This window comes from Heterodontus francisci, chromosome 31 (assembly GCF_036365525.1).
Source record: "Heterodontus francisci isolate sHetFra1 chromosome 31, sHetFra1.hap1, whole genome shotgun sequence".
NCBI classification, from domain to species: Eukaryota; Metazoa; Chordata; class Chondrichthyes; order Heterodontiformes; family Heterodontidae; genus Heterodontus; species Heterodontus francisci.
In genome coordinates, this window is record NC_090401.1 from 33,070,582 (window position 1) to 33,091,797 (window position 21,216).

General features: G+C 44.1%; 1 protein-coding gene across 1 annotated transcript in view; it reads right to left on the bottom strand.

The window, feature by feature from the left end:
- Positions 1-20,637, bottom strand: part of akirin1 (akirin 1) — a 43,022-nt gene extending 22,385 nt beyond the window's left edge. The window contains exons 1-2 of the mRNA XM_068011249.1: positions 20,147-20,637; positions 2,441-2,581 (exon numbers count right to left, since the gene is read on the bottom strand). Coding sequence (XP_067867350.1) covers positions 2,441-2,581; positions 20,147-20,342 — 337 coding nt within the window. The 5' untranslated portion in view covers positions 20,343-20,637. The remainder of the gene's footprint in view (positions 1-2,440; positions 2,582-20,146) is intronic.
- Positions 20,638-21,216: the final 579 nt, after the last annotated feature.

Below are 21,216 nucleotides of genomic sequence, written 5' to 3' on the forward strand. Positions count from 1 at the left end.
ATCGACTTCCTCAACAGCTGTTATCAACAAACTATTGCAGAAGCAGTCGGCAGCACACAGATGTTGCTTAAGAAACCTTTTTCTAGCTGGCCTTCCAGATAGGTTCTCAAACAAAGGTCTCCATTTAGTGAAACAGTAAAGAACAATGGCAAAGATCAGACAAATCACAAACCAGAGACAGTGTTAGAAGTACGTCAAACCTGGTTGCAACTTGGGTGGCATGGTTCAGCATCAAATGCGTTATTATTGGAACTCCAGTGTTGCTTTGGGTTTACTTTATTAGAGTATTCAAGATGTTTTAAAAACCCATTTGTTGTCTGCATTTCTTTTATTAGTTTGTGGGATGTGGTTGTTGCAGCTAGGCCAGCATTTATTGCCCAACCCAAATGCCCTTGAGAAGGCAGAGGTGAACTGCCTTCTTAAACCGCGCAGTCCTTGGGATGTAGGTACACCCACAGTACCGTTAGCAAGGGAGTTCCAGGATTTTGACCCAGCGACAATGAAGCAACGGTGATATAGTTCCAAGTCAGGATGGTGTGTGGCTTGGAGGGGAACTTGCAGGTGGTGGTGTTCCCAAGCATCTGCCAACCTTGTCCTTCTGGGTGGTAGAGATTGCAGGTTTGGAAGGTGCTGTCGAAGGAGCCTCAATGAGTTGCTGCAATGCATCTTGTAGATGGTACATAGTGTTGCCATTGTGTGTCAGTGGTGACAGGAGTGAATGTTGAAGGTGGTGGATGCAGTGCAAATCAAGTGGACTGCTTTGTCCTGGATGGTGTTGAGCTTCTGGAGTGTTGTTGAAGCTGCACCCATCCAGGCAAGTGGAGAGTATTCCATTACACTCCTGACTTGTGCCTTGTAGATGATGGACAGGCACTGGAGAGTCAGGAGGGGAGTTACTTGCTGCTGAATTCCCAGCCTCTGAACTGCTCTTATAGCCACAGTATTTATGTGGCTGGTCCAGCTCAGTTTCTGGTCAAAATTTTGATAGCGGGGGAATTCCGTGATGGTAATGCCACTTATCAAGGTGAGATGGTTAGATTCTCTCGAGATGGTTTTTGCCTGGCACTTGCGTGGTGCGAATATTACTTGCCACTTATCAGCCCAAGCCTAGATGTTGTCTAGGTCTTGCAACATCTGGACACAGACTGCTTCAGTATCTGAGGAGTTGTGAATGTGCAATGTTCAGTACCAATCAGCAAACATCCCCATTTATGACCTTATGATGGAGGAAAGATCATTGATGAAACAGCTGAAGATGGTCGGGCCTAGGACACTACCTTGAGGAACTCCTGCAGTGATGCCCTGGGACTGAGATGACTGACCTCCAACAACCACAACTATCTTCCTTTGTGCTAGGTATGAAACTAGCCAGTGGAGAGTTTACCCCCAATTCCCACTGACTCCAGTTTTGCTAGGACTCCTTGATGCCATACTCAGTCAAATGCTGGCTTGATGTCACTCACCTCACCAGTTCAGCTCTTTCGTCAATGTTTGGACAAAGGCTGTAACAAGGTCAGGAGCTGAGTGGCCCCAACAGAACCCAAACTGAGCATCAGCAAAGTTATTGCTGAGCAAGTGCCGCTTGATAGTGCTGTCGACAACAGATTCCATCACTTTGCTGATGAACGAGAGTAGACCAATAGGGTGGTAAGTGGCCGGGTCAGATTTGTCCTGCTTTGTGTACAGGGCATACTTGGGCAAGTTTCCACATTACTGGGTGGATGCCAGTGTTGTAGCTGTACTGGAACAGCTTGGCATAGGGTGCTCTGGAGCACAAGTCTTCAGTACTTTTGCTGGAACGTTGTCAGGGCCCATAGCCTTTGCAGTATCCAGTGCCTTCAGACGTTTCTTGATATCACATGGAGAGAATCGGACTGGTTGAAGACCGACATCTGGGTTGCTGGGGACCTCAGGTTGAGGCAGAGATGGATCACCCACTCGGCACTTCTGGCTGAAGATGGGTGCAAGAGCTTCAGCTTTTTTTTTTTGCATGATGTGCTAGGCTCCCCCATCATTGAGGATGGGGATATTTGTGGGGCCTTCTCCAAAATATTAATTTGTTCTAGCTTTTCGTTTGCTGAATGCATGTTCATTGTTGTGAAAAAGGGATGGCAAAGCTTCAGATATTTATTTCTACAACTGATCACAGGCTTGGAAGGAGGCAGGGTCAAGTAATTTTCCATCAGTACATAGTTTAAAACTGTGCAACTTACACTGGCATAGCACAAATACAAAACTGAAAGAAAGTGGAAAAGGCACATGGCATTGTCATCTTCCTGCTGGAACTTTAGTTGCAAACAGGAAGCCCTGATCCTCTCAACCTGTTTGTCTAGAGTAAATGCTCAACCTATTATACAGTTAAGGTTACAAAACCCAGCTGAATTTAGACTAGCAAGAATATTGGTGCAGATTTCTGAAATATTTTGGATAGCTTGCTTACCTGGTGAGCTTGGTGCATTTAGTAAAGTGTTAGGTGATCCCTCAGCAGAACTGTTTGTCTCACTTTGATTAAAACTTCCTTCTAACTGTCTCCTCCATTGGAAGCGGCTATATTCTTGCTTGATGTTCTGAAATATCTGTTCTGCAATTTAAAGAAGGGCAGAAAGTAGAACCAAGTGAGAAATAAAAACAAAAATATCACAAGGCCAAATTTGTTTGTTTCTTGTAAATCATAAATTACAAATTTCACATCCCAATACATCTTTGTATATAGCAACAGTATGCTGCAAACAATTTCTGGGATAAGACCCAATTCTGAAGTGCTGTCTGTGGAATGCAATTTCAATTCTATTTTGTTTGATGGACATCTTAGTTCATTGCCATCCTAGAGTCCTTTCCCACTTGATCCTGGAATGTGTTGGCAGTGCCACCCACAGGGCAAGGTGAGTGCTGGAGTAACAGCAATATTCCAGCCAAAGTAGGGGTGATTAATGTCCTACAAACCCATGTTGCAATTGCTCATGTTTGAAATCGTGGGGGTGGGGTAGGGGGTTGTTAGCTCATTTGCAGGTGTCTGTGGTTGTAGGGCATATCTATTACAATGCAAGTTATTTAAGACTGCCAATAAGTGCCCATATTTTTGGAGTGTCCATTTGTACAAATATCACTATTGCACTAAATGGGTCAAATAGGTTCAACCATTCACAAACCTTGACAGGTATCTTAGTCCACATCAGGCCTACAAAATACTTCTTTCAAACTAAATATCAACATTGGGAAAATAATCAGTTTAAAAAAAACTGGTGTACTGCAAAATAAGCCAACAGAAAATTTACAGATTCACATCCTTACAGAGCCAAAATCAAGATCACCCGCTGTGCAATGGGCCAGCAGCAAGCAAATAATTTTCAGCTTCATCTGCCAACAATGGAGAGTATACCCCATGATCATGCAATTACACTTCAACACATTTCCACAAAGCACAGCAACATTTGTTCTTGTGATCAAGCAGAGAATTGCCAACAGACCACTTATTTTTATATTAAAATAAGTTCTCCCAAGGTAGACATATTAAAAGAAATAAGTTACATTGTAAAATCTCCACTCCATAAGAGCGGGAGTGTGACATCCCATTTCCCATGCCAACCACTGCCTCTCTTGAATGAGAGAAACATTTGTCAAATTTGATAGACATAGTACCTTGGAACAAACCTACCAAAAACTGGATCAAACTGTCCAAATTATAATGTAAACCCTTAAAATGATTATGCATCCCATCATTTTAATCCAGAATCAAATTCATGTTCCAGGAGATAGAAAAACATTACTTTAAACAGAACCTGGAGACAGGGCTCAGTAACGGTTGCATTATGAAGTGAGTTATAGTGTTGCTCATTGGTGGTCTTTATACTCTGCCAAAAAGCTTAGGACAGTCTAGCAGCCCCTGCTGGCTAAAGTGCATAACGCTGTTAACTGCACGGATTCCGAAATGTACTTTAATTTATTTTATTTATTTAGAGATACAGCACTGAAACAGGCCCATAATGGGTGCCAGAATTTAGTTTTACATTTATTCTGGACTTTCCTCAGGACAAGTAACTAGTACCATGATAAATACATATCAGAGTTCCAGAAAAGCAACAGTAAATAATGCAATAACCACAAATAATGAAAACATACAGAAAACTGTGGATTAATTAGGTGAACAGGTTTTTTCCCTTTGGCCTCCTTATCTCGAGAGACAATGGGTAAGCGCCTGTAGAGCAACGCCTGGAGTGGCTATAAAGGCCAATTCTAGACTGACGGGCTCTTCCACAGGTGCTGCAGAAAAATTTGTTTGTCGGGGCTGTTGCACAGTTGGCTCTTCCCTTGCGCTTTTGTCTTTTTTCCTGCCAACTGCCAAGTCTCTTCGACTCGCCATGCTTTAGCCCCGCCTTTATGGTTGCCCGCCAGCTCTGGCAACTGACTCCCACGACTTGTGATCAACGTCACAGGACTCATGTCGCATTTGCAGAAGTCTTTAAAGTGGAGACATGGACGGCCGGTGGGTCTGATACCAGTGGCGAGCTCGCTGTACAATGTGTCTTTGGGGATCCTGCCATCTTCCATGCGGCTCACATGGCCAAGCCATCTCAAGCGCCGCTGACTCAGTAGGTGTGTATAAGCTGGGGATGTTGGCCGTCTCGCGGACTTCTGTGTTGGAGATACGGTCCTGCCACCTGATGCCAAGTATTCTCCGGAGGCAGCGAAGATGGAATGAATTGAGACGTCGCTCTTGGCTGACATACGTTGTCCAGGCCTCGCTGCCAGAGAGCAAGGTACTGAGGACACAGGCTTGATACACTCGGACTTTTGTGTTCCGTGTCAGTGCGCCATTTTCCCACACTCTCTTGGCCAGTCTGGACATAGCAGTGGAAGCCTTTCCCATGCGCTTGTTGATTTCTGCATCTAGGGACACGTTACTGGTGATAGTTGAGCCTAGGTAGGTGAACTCCTGAAACACTTCCAGAGCGTGGTCGCCAATATTGATGGATGGAGCATTTCTGACATCCTGTCCCATGATGTTCGTTTTCTTCAGGCTGATGGTTAGGCCAAATTCGTTGCAGGCAGCCGCAAACCTGTTGATGAGACTCTGCAGGCACTCTTCAGTGTGAGATGTTAAAGCAGCATCATCAAAGAGGAGTTCCCTGATGAGGACTTTCCGTACTTTGGAATTCGCTCTTAGACGGGCAAGGTTGAACAACCTGCCCCCTGATCTTGTGTGGAGGAAAATACCTTCTGAGGACTTGAACGCATGTGAAAGCAGCAGGGAGAAAAAAATCCCAAAAGGTATGGGTGTGAGAACGCAGCCCTGTTTCACGCCACTCAGCATAGGAAAGGGGTCTGATGAGGTGCTGCTATGTTGAATTGTGCCTTTCATATTGTCATGGAATGAGGTGATGATACTTAGTAGCTTTGGTGGGCATCCAATCTTTTCTAGTTGTCTGAAGAGAACACGTCTGCTGACGAGGTCAAAGGCTTTGGTGAGTTCAATGAAAGCAATGTAGAGGGGCATCTGTTGTTCGCAGCATTTCTCCTGTATCTGACAAAGGGAGAACAGCATGTCAATGGTCGATCTCTCTGCTCGAAAGCCACACTGTGCCTCAGGGTAGAAGCGCTCGGCCAGCTTCTGGTGCCTGTTTAGAGCGACTCGAGCAAAGACTTTCCCCACTATGCTGAGCAGGGAGATTCCACGGTAGTTGTTGCAGTCACCACGGTCACCTTTTGTTTTTATACAAGGTGATGATATTGGCATCGCGCATGTCCTGAGGTACTGCTCCCTCGTCCCAGCACAGGCATAGCAGTTCATGTAGTGCTGAGAGTATAGCAGGCTTGGCACTCTTGATTATTTCAGGGGTAATGCTGTCCTTCCCAGGGGCTTTTCCACTGGCTAGAGAATCAATGGCATCACTGAGTTCTGATTTGGTTGGCTGTATGTCCAGCTCATCCATGACTGGTAAAGGCTGGGCTGCATTGAGGGCAGTCTCAGTGACAACATTCTCCCTGGAGTAGTTCTAGGTAGTGCTCAACCCAGCGGTCCATTTGTTTGCGTTATTCAGTGATTATGTCTCCTGATTTAGATTTGAGGGGGGCGATCTTCTTGATGGTTGGCCCAAAAGCTCTCTTCATGCCATCATACATTCCTCTGATGTTTCCGGTGTCTGAGGCCAGCTGAATATGACTGCATAGGTGTTGCCAGTAGTCATTTGCGCAGCGCCTGGCCTGGCTGTTTGTGCAGTGCTTCTGGCTGCTTGAAGTGCTACGGATGTTAACTCGCTGGGGGCTTTCTTGTAGTTCAACAGTGCAATGCGCTTAGCGGCTATGACAGGTTCCAGCTCCTCAGTGTGAGATTGAAACCATTCTGCATTCCTTTTCGCACGTCTGCTGTAGGTGGTCAAAGCGGACTCATAGATGGCGTCTCTGATGTGGGTCCACTTGGTCTCAGCATCCCCTGTGGGAGTGTTTTGAAGGGCTGTTAGTGAGTTTAGAAATTTTTATAACAGCTGTGGATGAGTAATTCTGCTCTTGATGCGCGGGTGGCCCTTCTGCTTGGAATGATGCAACTTCTTTGGTCGGAGTCTAACCTTGCTGCACACCAGGGAGTGGTCGGTGTCGCAGTCCACGCTGTGGAAGCTGCATGTGATTCGAACACTGTTTACGGAGGCTCGCCTTGTGACGATGAGGTCTAGCTGATGCCAACGACACGATCTTGGGTGCCTCCATGAAACCTGGTGACAGGGTTTAGTGTGATAGAACGGGTTGGTGATGCAGAGGTTATGATAGGTACACAACTCAAGCAGTCTCTGCCCATTCTCATTCATCCTTCCAACGCCATAGCGCCCAAGGCAGGAGGGCCATGAGTCATGGTCGGCCCCAACCCTGGCATTAAAGTCCCCCAGCAGGAACAGGTGTTCGGTGTTGGGGATGCTGCTAATGATATTATGGAGTTCCTCGTAGAACTGGTCTTTAGCTTCAGGTGGGGAGCAGAGTGTTGGAGCATAGATGCTGAGTAGGTGTACTGGACCAGAGGTGGTGAGCAGTCGGATGGACAGTATGCGTTCCCAGCCATTTGAGGGAGGCTCGATCATGCTGAGCAAGGAGTTTCTGATGGCGAAGCCCACTCCATGCTGTCTTGGTTCTTCAGGATCCCTGCCCTGCCAGAAGGTGGTGTAGTCTTGCTCTGCTAGAGAGCCACTCGCAGGGAGGAGTGTCTCCTGAAGTGCTGCAATGTCTACATCGAGTCTGCTGAGCTCGTTGTTAATGATGGCGGTCTTCCGAGAATCGTTGATTTGTGTAAGGTCTTCCGACAGTCCAGGGCACATAGTTCTGACGTTCTAGCTTGCAAAGCGAAGGGCTTAGTACCTTCTTTCCTTTTTTCATGTCGTTTGGTGCGGTGTTGCAGTCCACTTTTTGGGCAGTGACCCTGAGCTCCAAGCACCCATTGAAGCAGGTGGACTGTGGCGGGACAGAACCTTATTGACCGGGGGCTGCCCGATTTGAGGTGGGCGGTAGCTGTCCAGTGAGGTGCAATGACCTCTCCCACCGACAAAGGCAACCCGTTGCGCCCAATCTCTACGCCAATTTAGCTGGACTTATAACCCATAACTGCTGCCTTCAGTGTTGTTTCAGTCGCTGTGAGGCGACTATGGAGTGACTTCTCCATGGCACATGCCTGGGCAAATGTATGGAGGTTGAGAGTTGCCCAAGCGTCAAAACCCCCCTCTCGGCCTTTCTGGTGGGGTCCAAAGGAGTGCAGAGCAGATATGGCTGCAGGAACTGCCGGAAACATGCCAAAGGTGACATGACCGCCTACGGGGTTCCACTCTGGATTTTCTGTTAGGGTTTACTCCCTTAGCCTTGGTCTCTCCAGAGATGCCCACAAGGCAGTGGGGTTGTTAGGGTCCCTACACAGGTGTAGGAGGATGCCAGTGGGAGGAGTGGAGGGAAGGGGTGCGAGGGGGGAGTGGAAGGGGAAGGGGTGGCGGGGATGCAGGTAATAAGCCATTTCCTCAGTTCCCACCATCGACGCCTGGAAAGCTCATCCGCGTCCGTCGGGAGGTGAGCGACATCCTCGGGCGCCGGTACCAGCATTGCTGACAGTGCGCTGCAGATGCTCTCCGAGCCATCTCCCGCGGGCGCTTTGAAGTTGCGGCCAAGGAGCCGTTTGTGGCTATTTGCGGGTTCGGGGCTTGCCCTCTGATACTTATTTCCCTAGGGTCCCGCTGCTCCTTCTTCTCTGCAATGGACTTACCGCACGCCGTGGCCGTGGACACTCTGAACGGTGTAAACAGCAGGATCGGAGATCAAAGTATCACCAGCTGTACTTTGCAGATTCATCCGGATTTCGTTCAATTTCATTGAGAAAACAAAGAGCAGGTATGGCTGGGGGAGGGCAGTGGGCCCAGGTAACCTAAACTAGCTGTTAGCTTGTAGTTAGGGCTACAATGAACTGATTAAAGAGCCAGGAGAGTTTAAACAGTTTAAAAGGGTAGATTGGGGGAAGAAAACATTAAGAATGGGAGCAGATGGCCATGGATAGAGTTGAGCAGCAAGGGAGCTTCCTAGGGAGCTTACAACCCAGGAGCTATCACTGAAGAACAGGTAGATACTAGGAAAAGGCTAGAGTAAAATTTGAGACATTTTTCCTTAGACTGTCCCTTCGGTTTCAAAGTAATTATATTTTTAATGTCACATGCATCCTTTCACAACAAGCTCTAGTGAATTATGTACCATGGCAAATGATACAAATATATAAATTAAATAAGAACCTTCATTATAACATTTCAATAAATCTAGGTATCTGCAATTTACAAGCAACTAGCTTGTTACTATTATCATTCTTGGAGATATGCCTATTTTTCCTCCAAACTTGCAATTGTGAAAATTGAGTTTCAATTGCAACTTAACATGGCAAAATATGCAAGTGCGGCACATAGAAATCCAGCTTTAACAAGATGTTGCACTTCTAAACCAAAGACTTTCACCTCGCAATCTGATTGGGTTCATCGGGTCTGCATGCTTAAAAACTGGTTTGAATTTATTAGTGTTGAGCAGGTGAGGAGCAATGCAAGTTGAATTTCAGGATGGAAAACAAAAAAAAAAATGCCAGAACATGCTGCTTAAGCAAGTGGCTGTTTTTGAGCAGCATGAAGGAGTTGGAGATTCAAAACCTAGGCACACAGATGCATAGCATTTCCGATGTTTCTAAATAGAACAGAGGATGTCTTGAAGGGCTGGCAAAAGGAAATGAAAACAGGAGAGGAAATGGAAGTATGAAAGTAAAATGGCTGCTACTGAAGTGTTGCTTTGGTGCTTTAAATCAGAAAAAAGCTCCGTTTTATGGCTGCCGGTTGAAAGCTAAAGCCAAAGAACTTAGCATAAGCTTTACATGGAAACATGTCATTATAAAGTGAGGGACAATTTTGTTTACAACGAGCGGTGTGCTGCAAAAGTGGACAGTGACAAACCTGCTGCTGATGCATGGAGCAAGAAAGTGTTGCCAGGTTTGTTAGATTATCAACCCAACTTAAATTTACAATTTTAGAGCATAACAGGCCCCCCTTTTTTATTTTGTTATTTTCTCTTTATTTTATTTGAGTTTGTTTAGACCATGCCTACCCAGTTTTTCTTAATGTTTCTGCTTGGGGCCAGGGCTGTTCATTTTTGTCAATTAACACCCTCTCTGTACTAACGCTTTGTCTTTCACAACACCATTAACATACCATTTGCCTTTGCTCCATGACCTTCTGGTCAGTTATTCTGTGACCTTGTCCTATCAACACCTTCTCTTTTGTTATCTCTTGCCACACCCCTGCGCTGCTGGCTTAAAACCTTTTACATTTCTAATATTTGCCAGTTCTGATGAAGGATCACGGACCAGAAACGTTAACTCTGCTTCACTCTCCATAGATGCTGCCAGACCTGAGTATTTCCAGCATTTGTTTTTATTTTAATTTACAATTAATGCTTTTCTACCGTACCCTACCTGATCAAATCTATGCAAAGAGAAAAGTAAACAGTGGCAAAATGAGAACAAAACATTTGAACAAATTGTAGTGTGGTAACCAAAGGCTCAGACCAGGTAAAACCTCATGATCAGGAAGAGTAAATTTGGTTAACTTAAACAACTGTCTGGTATCAATACCAGCACCAAGATCTGCAGACACTGAGTAAATAAAGCTTTACGCCCAATGTACAGTGAGCAGGATGCCTAGTTACGTCTAACTAGGCATGAAGGTGATGTCTTTACCCATTGCATCATAGGTTTGATGTTCTGAAGGGATTTCAAGGAGCTAAATTCTAAATTACTCCAGGTTGGTAGAAATTTCTAGATTAATCCCAGTGCCACACACTTTACCAGATGGGGAAAGCTAGAATGATGGCATGGGAGACATGATAAAAAAGAGAAACAAATATCAGAACACAAAGTTACCAAAAAACTCATTTTAAAAAATTGCCAATTTTTAAAAATGTTCCAAATTTGTAAAAATTAGTTTTTCAGGATCAGAGTTGTTCAGCAGTAATTATGGCTTAGTACATTAAAAACTCAGTTACTCCTGATGGAACAAAGCTTAATATTTTATGGAGAGAATATTGTGTAAATAGTTGAAGTTCACAAATCAGTGATATCTATTTCAATTCCATCCGCAAAGGCTGCAACAGTGCACTGTGAAGGAGAATATTACTGCCAGCAGCTTTCATATTTCCATATTTAATTGCAGACCCCAGAAGTTGCAGCCAGTTTTACATAATGATGAAGGGTACTGAGCCTCATTAATACTACCACAAATTCTTGGCCAATGTGGCTATTGAGAGATATTCAGGACAGTTTTCCAGAACCATATGAGATTACAGCAGACGGGAACAGGCTGGATTTATTGGAACAAAACAATTAGTCAACATAAAGGTAAGGGAGCATCTTGCAAACACTGACCATAATATGACAATTCAATATTAGGTTTGAAAGGGAGAAGGAAGAGTCACCAGCAAAGATTGTAAAAATTAAGGCAAACTTTGAAGGGATGAGAAATAAACTGACTACTGTAAACTGGGTTGAACTGATGATGGAAAAACCTATAATGGCAGTAAGCAAAGTATTTGGATTGATACAAAACTAGTACATACCCCTCAAAAGGCAATAGTTCCACTTGTGTAATTAAACAACAGAAAATGCTGGAAATACTCAGTAGATCTGGCAACATTTGTGGAGACAGAAACAGAGTTAACGGGCTGAACTTTCCCAACTCGATGGAGACAGGGATGGAGGTGGTGGGGGCGGGGGAGGACAATAGGGGGAAGCAGTGTTGGGACCCCTCCCAACATATTCCCACCTCTGGGGGGTAGGTTTCACCAGGGCGAGCTGGGACCAGGGTCTGCTGACTGTTCCACGGAAGGCAGGCAGCCAATTAGAGCAATTAAGGCCCCACTTAAGGGCCATTTTGCGACAGCACCAGTATTTTCCCACCGTCAGAGCAGCCCCCTGCCAAATGCAGAGGCCACCAGCTCATTGAAGACGTCCTCCTGGTGATCGTCTAGGTGCCAGAGCCGGAGGCTTAATATACCAATAAGCACTCTGCGGGGATCAAAGGCCACAAATGCGCCCGTCGCTACTCCCGCAGAGGGGTTTCACTTCTGCCCCAACTGGCTTCAGGCTGCTGTTTGATGACTTCTCTGCAGGCAACCGAGGGTGCCTCCATGTTGAGTCACACCCGCCAACCTCAGCAGCACCCCTCTCTCCCTATGAGGCTGCCAGCCTGATATTGCTCTGGGCCCTCTGATTGGACCCCCAGGCTTGGGAACCAGCCCACCGCCTTAACAGGATAGCAAGTGCTTAAATGGCCAATTAGGAGGCAGGTGTGCTGACATGGGTGGGCTCAGGACCCCGCCATGGGCCCAACATTAGGGTCCCAACTCCTGCCAGAAAATCCAGCCCAACATTTCAAGGTCGGTCCACCTGAAAAGGTCAACACTCTTTCTCCACAGGTGCTGCCAGATTGGCTGAGTATTTCTAGCATCTGCAGTCTTTTGTTTTTGAGTAGTTAAGCAAACATGGTGAATTAAGAGACAGTATCAATCTAAAAGAAAGGCTTATAGAAATGCAAGTGGAAATCTAGCTAGACAAAAACAGCATTCCAAAAAGTAATGAAATGCATAAAGGGAACATGTAAAAAAAAAACTTGTAAGGGATATCAAAGCTAATGAGTATATTTAAAAATATTCAGGAGAGTGGAGAAGGGAAATGTAGATCCATTATGGTCTTGTCTGCATCCAACTTCTATAGATAGGAAGTGGGAGACTTATTAAAGGAGTACTTTATCTGTTCACACAGAGAAAGAGGACAAAATACCAAAGGCACAAAAGGAACCTAAAAGCAAGTCAAGGGGAGGAAATTAGGAGATACGCAAGACAGACAAACTTCCAGAACATTATTTCCATCTTTTTCTTTTTAAATCACCTGGGGTGAAGAAACTGCAGAAAGACAATTTTGTAAATGTGTCTAGTGCCAGGAATTGTGTCTTTGGATAGGAAAATTGCAGTGGTCACTGCATTATTTAAAAAAGGAGGGAGGGAGAAACTAAGTAACTACAGATTCATACATTTAACAAATTGTGGGGAAGGCATTAGAATCTTGGACAGAATGACTGAGCACTTGGACAAGCATCAGCTGAGCAAAGAGTCATCATGGAATTGTGAATGTTTTTTTTTTCTAACAATCTCATTTTCAAATTAAAAACTATGAGCGCACATGGAATTGGAGGCAACCTTGTGACGAGTCAGTAATTGGTTGAGAGATAGGAAAAAGCTTGGGATAAAGGCATGTGCCAAGTGGCATTCCCTGGGATCTACACCAGGCATCCACTTTTCACCATATAGCAAATGACTTGCTTGAAGGAACGGAGCGTTGTACTTCCAAGTTTGCAGTTGACACCAATTTAGGAGCAGAAAGTTACTAAGGGACATAGACAAACTAAGCATATGGGCAAAACTATGGTAGATGGAGTTCAAAGTGGGAAAGCTCAGCATAGTGGGGAAAGTCTTTGCTCGAGTCGCTCTAAACAGGCACCAGAAGCTGGCCGAGCGCTTCTACCCTGAGGCACAGTGTGGCTTTCGAGCAGAGAGATCGACCATTGACATGCTGTTCTCCCTTTGTCAGATACAGGAGAAATGCTGCGAACAACAGATGCCCCTCTACATTGCTTTCATTGATCTCACCAAAGCCTTTGACCTCGTCAGCAGACGTGGTCTCTTCAGACTACTAGAAAAGATCGGATGCCCACCAAAGCTACTAAGTATCATCACCTCATTCCATAACAATATGAAAGGCACAATTCAACATGGTGGCTCATCAGAGCCCTTTCCTATCCTGAGTGGTGTGAAACAGGGTTGTGTTCTCGCACCCACACTTTTTGGGATTTTCTTCTCCCTGCTGCTTTCACATGCGTTCAAGTCCTCTGAAGAAGGAATTTTCCTCCACACAAGATCAGGGGGCAGGTTGTTCAACCTTGCCCGTCTAAGAGCGAAGTCCAAAGTACGGAAAGTCCTCATCAGGGAACTCCTCTTTGCTGACGATGCTGCTTTAACATCTCACACTGAAGAGTGCCTGCAGAGTCTCGACAGGTTTGCGGCTGCCTGCAATGAATTTGGCCTAACCATCAGCCTCAAGAAAACGAACATCATGGGGCAGGACATCAGAAATGCTCCATCCATCAATATTGGCGACCACGCTCTGGAAGTGTTTCAAGAGTTCACCTCCCTCGGTTCAACTATCACCAGTAACCTGTCTCTAGATGCAGAAAACAAGCGCATGGGTAAGGCTTCCACTGCTATGTCCAGACTGGCCAAGAGTGTGGGAAAATGGCGCACTGACACGGAACACAAAAGTCCGAGTGTATCAGGCCCGTGTCCTCAGTATCTTGCTCTATGGCAGCGAGGCCTGGACAACGTATGCCAGCCAAGAGCGACGTCTCAATTCATTCCATCTTCGCTGCCTCCGGAGAATACTTGGCATCAGGTGGCAGGACCTTATCTCCAACACAGAAGTGCTCGAAGCGGCCAACATCCCCAGCTTCTACACACTACTGAGTCAACGGCGCTTGAGATGGCTTGGCCATGTGAGCTGCATGGAAGATGGCAAGATCCCCAAAGACACATTGTACAGCGAGCTCGCCACTGTTATCAGACCCACCGGCCGTCCATGTCTCCGCTTTGAAGACGTCTGCAAACACGACATGAAATCCTGTGACATTGATCACAAGTCGTGGGAGTCAGTTGCCAGCGTTCGCGTGAGCTGGCGGGCAGCCATAAAGACAGGGCCAAAATGTAGCGAGTCGAAGAGACTTAGTAGTTGGCAGGAAAAAAGACAGAGGCGCAAGGGGAGTGCCAACTGTGCAACAGCCCCGACAAACAAATTTCTCTGCAGCACCTGTGGAAGAGCCTGTCACTCTAGAATTGGCCTTTATAGCCACTCCAGGCACTGCTTCACAAACCACTGACCACCTCCAGGCGCGTATCCATTGTCTCTCGAGATAAGGAGGCCCAAAAGAAAAGATAGATAGAAAGAAAGGTGGTCATGAGCTGCCACAGTCCATGTGCTATCAGTACACCCACAATGTTGTTGGGTCCAGGATATTGAACCAGCTGTGAAGGAATGGATACATTAATTATGAAGCAGGATGGTGAGTGACTCGGGGGGGTGGAGAGAAAGAGGGAGTTGGAGGTTGCGGGGAAAACTTGCACGTGGTGGTGTTCCCATGTGTCTGCTGCCCTCGTCTTTCTAAGTGATAGAGTGCACGCGTTTGGAAAATACTGTCGAAGGTGCCTTGCCAAGTTGCTGCAGTGTATCTTGCAGATAGTTCCATGCTGCTCCCACTGTGCGCAAGTGGTGGAGGGAGTGAACATTTAAGGTGGTGGACAGTGCCGATCAAGTGGGCTGCTTTGTCTGGGATGGTCTCAAGCTTGGAGTGCTGTTGGAGTTGCACTCACTCAGGCAAATGAAGAGTATTCCACCACACTCTTCACTTGTGCCTTGTAGATGCTGGATAGGCTTTAGGGAGTAAGGAGGAGAGTTATGCGCCACAGAATTTCCACCCACTGACCTGCTCTTGTAGCCACAGTATTTATATGGCTGGTCCAGTGAAGATTCTGGTCAATGGTAATCCCCAGAACGTTGATGGTGGGTGACTGAACAAAGGTAATGCAGTTGAATGTCAAGCGGAGGTGATTAGACTCTCTTGTGGCAGATGGTCATTGCCTGGTGTGAATGCCATTTGGCACTTAGCCCAAGTCTGAATATTGTTTAGGTCTTGCTGTACGTGGGTAGGGACTGGTTGCGAAGGGTACTGAACACTGTGCAATCAGTAAACATCCCCACTTCTGACCTTATGATGGAGGGAAGGTCATTGGTGAAGCAACTGAAAGTGGTTAGACCTAGGACACTACCCTGAGCAACTCCTGCAGTGATGTCCTGGGACTGAGAGGATTGACCTCCATCAACCACACCCATCTTCTTGTGTGCCAGGTATGACTCCAACCAGAGAATTTCCCCCCGATTGCCATTGACTCTAGTTTTGCTAAGGCTCCTTGATGCCATATTCAATCAAATGCTGCCTTGATGTCAAGGGCAGTCACTCTCATCTCACCTCTGGAATTCAACTTTTTTGTCCAGGTTAGGACCAAGGCTCTAATGAGATCTGGAAGGGATTGGCCCTGGCAGAACCCAAGCTAAGCATCGGTGAGGTGGTTGATTTAGAGTAGAACAATGGGGCGGTAATTGGCCAGTTTAGATCTGTCCTGCTTTTTGTGGACAGGACATACCTGAGCAAATTTTCCACATTGTCAGATGCCTTTGGTGTAGCTGTACTGGAACATTTTGGCTAAGGATACAGCTGGTTCTGGAGCACTGCTCCTCCAAAAGGCAGTGGCTGCTGAGATAATTGAAATTTGAAATAGAACAATAGATATTTGCTGGGGAAGAGATCTGGAACAAAAGGCAGGTAAATATAGAATTGAGGTACAGGTCAGCTATGATCTAATTGAATGGTGGAACTGGCTTGAGAGGCTCATTAGAACAGATGACCAATGTTCCTAAATCACTTGCATTCATAGTGCTAAAAAGCAAAAGAAAAAACCTCAAGATGCAAAGTATGTACATTTGATTAATTCCATTTTCGTCCATATTTCTAAAATTTGGAAATACAAATTGGTTGCAATTGGAGCTGTAAATCTTTTGTTTAAAAAAATGGCCCAAATGCAAACTTTGGCACTCAGCGCACTGACACTCATCCCTCTTTTTATGATGAGAGTGAAGTTCTATTATCTCTACTACAGGAGACATAGGCTTTTTAAATGGGTTCTATACTCCATCCATAGAGTGAATTGTGGAATCCCAACTCTATACCATATTGCTTGATACTATAGCACAGAATTTCATTTTGAATGTTGCTTTGCAACTGACTTCACTGATCACATCATTCAAAAGTATACAAGGCAATTTCTGCTGTCATATGAACTGAAAGTACCCCCAAAAGTTAGATAAGAATTTCACGTGAATTGAAGGAACTGCTCAAAAACAGTGAGGCCAGCGAGAACAAACAGGAATCTCGCTATAATGCTCTATTCTACAGGGTTTTTTTTAAAAAAAGCCTCAGAGGATCACCACAATCATCTATATTTTATATCCTTACCACCAGTTCATTTTCTAATCCAGTAATGTAAAAAGGGTAATGTCACATGGCAGGAAGAGTTTCAAACAAACATTCTAATAATGAAGACAGGATATTTTTCAAATATCACATTTTTAAATGTACACGTGCACTAGATTTTCTTTGCACAAGAAACAACAATTTTCTGCCCCTAATTTTGCAGCCCATTTTCTAACAAATTTAAGATCAAGCCATTATACTGTTTGAGACAAATGTGCTAAAGTTTGAGAAATTCCCTCAGTACTCCCCTCAGGGAGGAAACAAGGCAATGGATGGCCGTCTTCATTATTCTTCCAACGATCCATTTTGCATGCCAGATGAATTATAAATCAGAACTGTTCCACATTGAGATATTTGTTCAAATTAATGAGTTTTTAAACCCTGCAATGATTCTCTTCCTTTTAAAAAAAATGCCATTTTTAAAGTCAATTTTTATTTCAAAATTTGATCTTTGAAACAGCAACCTTCATCGCATTTAAAAAATATTTGGATATACACCTGGAAGTGCCATACCCTACAGGACCACAGACCAAGAGCTGGAAAACAGGATTAGGCTGGATGGCTCAAATGCAGACACGATGGGCCAAATGACCTTTTTCTGTTTAGATATGGAGACAGTGAAAACCGGTACATTATGGTACTACTCAGATGTACAATGCCATGTCTAACAGAGAAAAATACTGCAATTTTAGACACCAGACTTTGATACTGCAGCCCACAAACAGATGGACTGCTGTTATGAAATCTGCTTCTTTGACCAGCTGACACTTTAGTTTCCCTAACCCTAAATAAAAGGCTCAAATGCAACCGCGTCTAACTATGTGGGAACAAAACGGAGTGAATCTTCCTAGATAGGGCGGCACAGTGGTTAGCACTGCAGCCTCACAGCTCCAGTATCCCGGGTTTGGTTCTGGGTACTGCCTGCGGAGTTTGCAAGTTCTCCCTGTGACCGCGTGGGTTTCCGCCAACAGCCAAAGACTTGCAGGTTGATAGGTAAACTGCCCCTAGTGTAGGTAGGTAGGTGGGTGGTAGGAGAATGGTGGGAATATGGGATTAATGTAGGATTAGTATAAATAGGTGGTTGTTGGTCAGCGCAGACTTGGTGGGCCGAAGGGCCTGTTTCAGTGCTGTATCTCTATGAAAAAAAGTCTATAATTAACATCCTGACAATTTAAAATTCTGCCTTCTCAATGGAATATTATAAACCCAAAATATCCAATGATGTGATCTTCATTCCACATACAAATCCATCACCAACAAAACTGTATAGGCTCAGTTGTTGCTGTGCATTAAAGATGGAAAACTTCATAACCTGCTAATTAGTAGCAGTGATAAAACATGTGTTTATGGAGTTGCACACGCTTTCTCAGACAGGGCTATCAACTCTTCCAATTTAGGATTGTAAACAGTAGCAATTACTTTTTAGACCTCAAAATTTCAATGTATATGAGCATGTGGTTTATTTGGACACTTTCTAAAATTTTGCATGGAACATTATCTAGGACACCAAAGAAACAAGCAATTCAATGGGAAAAGTGACTCACCCAAGTTCAAGTAAATTGATTATATAATGTTAAACATAAAAAATCTCATTAACACTTCACAGGGGCACAAATAAACAGAAAAATTAAGCAAAAAAATTGTAAATCACTCAATTCAGAGACATTGAGCTCAGCACTCAAAGCAATGTCAGAATCTCCAATTAAAACAGTAGAGGATTCATTCGAGATCATATTTAAAACACTAAAGCAAAGACAAACTTAGGCGATTGGAGAAATAAAGTTCAGGCATTGTCGAACCATGGCGAAAACAAGATGGCTCAAGCAAAAATAGAGGTTATAAAGAGAATGACCAGGTTACAATTCAAAATGACAAATCATGTCACATGCATGCATATTAACATTTAATGTGCTGGGAAATTCTCAGAAATGGCTTTTCCAAAAAATCAAACTATTTGTTGCTTCTAGAGCAGATTGAAAGATGCTTTTAACAAAAAAAATTATGCTTATGAAGGATTTAGTTCCGCTCTCAGAACAGATGTTAATTTGTTTTCAGCACCTAGTGTCAGCATCAAGCACTCAATTCAGTCACAGCAGAGGTGCTGCTCCAATAATGCAAACAGTATAACAATCTCCTCTACTTTTCCACCCCACTACTGCAAAAACCAGTCTGAACCAATTCATGCTCAATTTGGGGGGGGGAGGGGAATAGAGGCCATGCCCAGTAAGAAACATGCCATTTGGCTCATCAAATCTGTTTCACATCCACGTCACTCACATAATTGTGCATCATGGATGAATGTCACAGATCACGGTACAAGACAGGACAGCTTGTGACAGATTTAAACTTTAAAAATTTGCATTGAAGCACAGCATTTTACAGTCAAAGCAAGCACAAACCAGCCTGACACTACCACTTTAGATTCTGCATTCATAAACAAATGACTTATGACTTTAGTTACTGTGCAAACATGTGAAATGCACTTACCCACATAAAAGCCCAAACATTAGTCATTGAACATATCAAACACTGCAGTCTAATCATCTACCCATTAATCTTTAAGAACAGCCACTTCCCAAAAATGTTACATATTAATGGCATTTTCAAAGCAAAATGAAATATTCATTAAAATGCTCTAATTAGTTTAATTCCATAAATGTACCACAAGCTTCTTTATATCATGAATATCCAAAGACCTTTGTCCTAAAGATACTTAAAGATAGCACCACAATTACATAGATCTTTGGATAAACTACCAACATACATTCCCCCACCATTTAAACTGCAAATTAGATTGCATTTAAACCTAATTTTTAAATGCACTGGATTATTTGGCTGGCACAATAATTTAACAGAACAGATTGTCAGACGATTTTAAATTGTGAACATCACAGTGCTCCTATATTACAAATATCATAATGCAGTCATAGGAATTAAAAATAAAATTAGAAGTGGTTTTATACATAACAAGTTACAAAACCCTGAAGTGTACTCATAATACAAGAAATAGGGCTTTCGCCAATGAACTTCCAATGGCTTTTTACGAGACCTCGTTGAGATTTGTCCCAAAGAAATAAAACAACTAGCAATTTGTATAATGTTAAAATACAAGCTGATATTTCAGAAGTCAGAAACCTCCGAGGTATTTTGGCAGCAAAGACCCCTCCTCTTGCTTTAAAAATGGCAGCCGTTTGAGGGGGTGGCTGTAAAGAAAATAATCAACCCTTTTCCATCGATTTTCAGCTTTATATTGTACACAATGTGGGCTGCTTTGACGGTGATAGCCTATTGGACCTCTATTTGTAAAGCCACAGTAGGTCCAACAAATGAAGCAGATTGCGAAACAAAGACTGAATGAATTCCCTATAAAACTACACCTTTAACACCCTCCAATAATAATCGCCGTTTTTATTACTATTGTCTCGCTTTGCCATTGCCCCGCCACCCCCACCCCTCTGTTAAATTACCTGGTGTGAGCCGATGTGCTGACGAGCTCTCTCCGCCAAAGGCCGCCGCCTCTGTCTTCAGATACTTCTGGGGCGAGGGTGCCCCAGCGCCGGGCCCTGTTAAAGGCATACACCGCCTCCGCTTGGGGGACTGAGACTGAGGGCTGAGCAGCGCGTCAAACTCAACGCTTCGTTTCAGTGTAGCCCCACACGCCATGATACGCCAACACACACTCGCTACAACCGAACTCAAACCGAAAGGAGGGAAGGGCAGGGCAGGAAGGCTACGTCCGACCGCTCCGGGCACCCGCCGACCTCCACGTTTCGGCTTCTTCAAAAGAAATGTAGCTCTATTTAATTGCCCCTTCTTGTAAAAGTAGAAGCTCCGGAACGGCGGAGTGAAGCCGCCCTGTTTATGTGGCGCTTCTCCTTCAACCACTCGTAGCTTTCGCTTTTCAAACAGCAATGGCGTCTCCGGCCAAGCAACCACCAACAGCCTCGCTTTCAGTAGCTTCAATAGCGTCACAATGTGGACACCTCCACTCACTACCCCTACCAGGGGAGGACCACTCAGACAGGATAAAACATAGCTTAACTAAACCTGCTTTCTGAGTAACTTATCGTAATCAAAACTAATTTACATAATTATTAAATATGACATATATTGAATATTGCTTTATTGGAGTTAAAGGAGGAGTATTGCACAAATGTAGTTCATCTGGGTTTACCTTCCCTTATTTCTTTAAACATATATTTCTTTATTTAAAGAGACAGTATCCTTTTTGAAGGCCTGCATTGGCTGAGGTTCAAAATTAAAAGTCCTCAACTCCACCAGGTTTTAAAGTACGGTTTCTACTCATCCTTTGGAAGTGGCATTCAATTCATTTCAAAACGATTAATTGTAGGAAGTTGTAAAATATATTACGTTGTTTCAGTATTTTGAAAATGTAGTGATAAAATGAAGCATGCAGGTAATATGTATTTTAAATGTAGACTTGTTAACTTATAAAGGGTTTATTTTGCATCTGATTTGTAAGAAAAACTGTTAAACAATATCATCACTTTTGATATTTTTTTCACTTTTCTCCTGA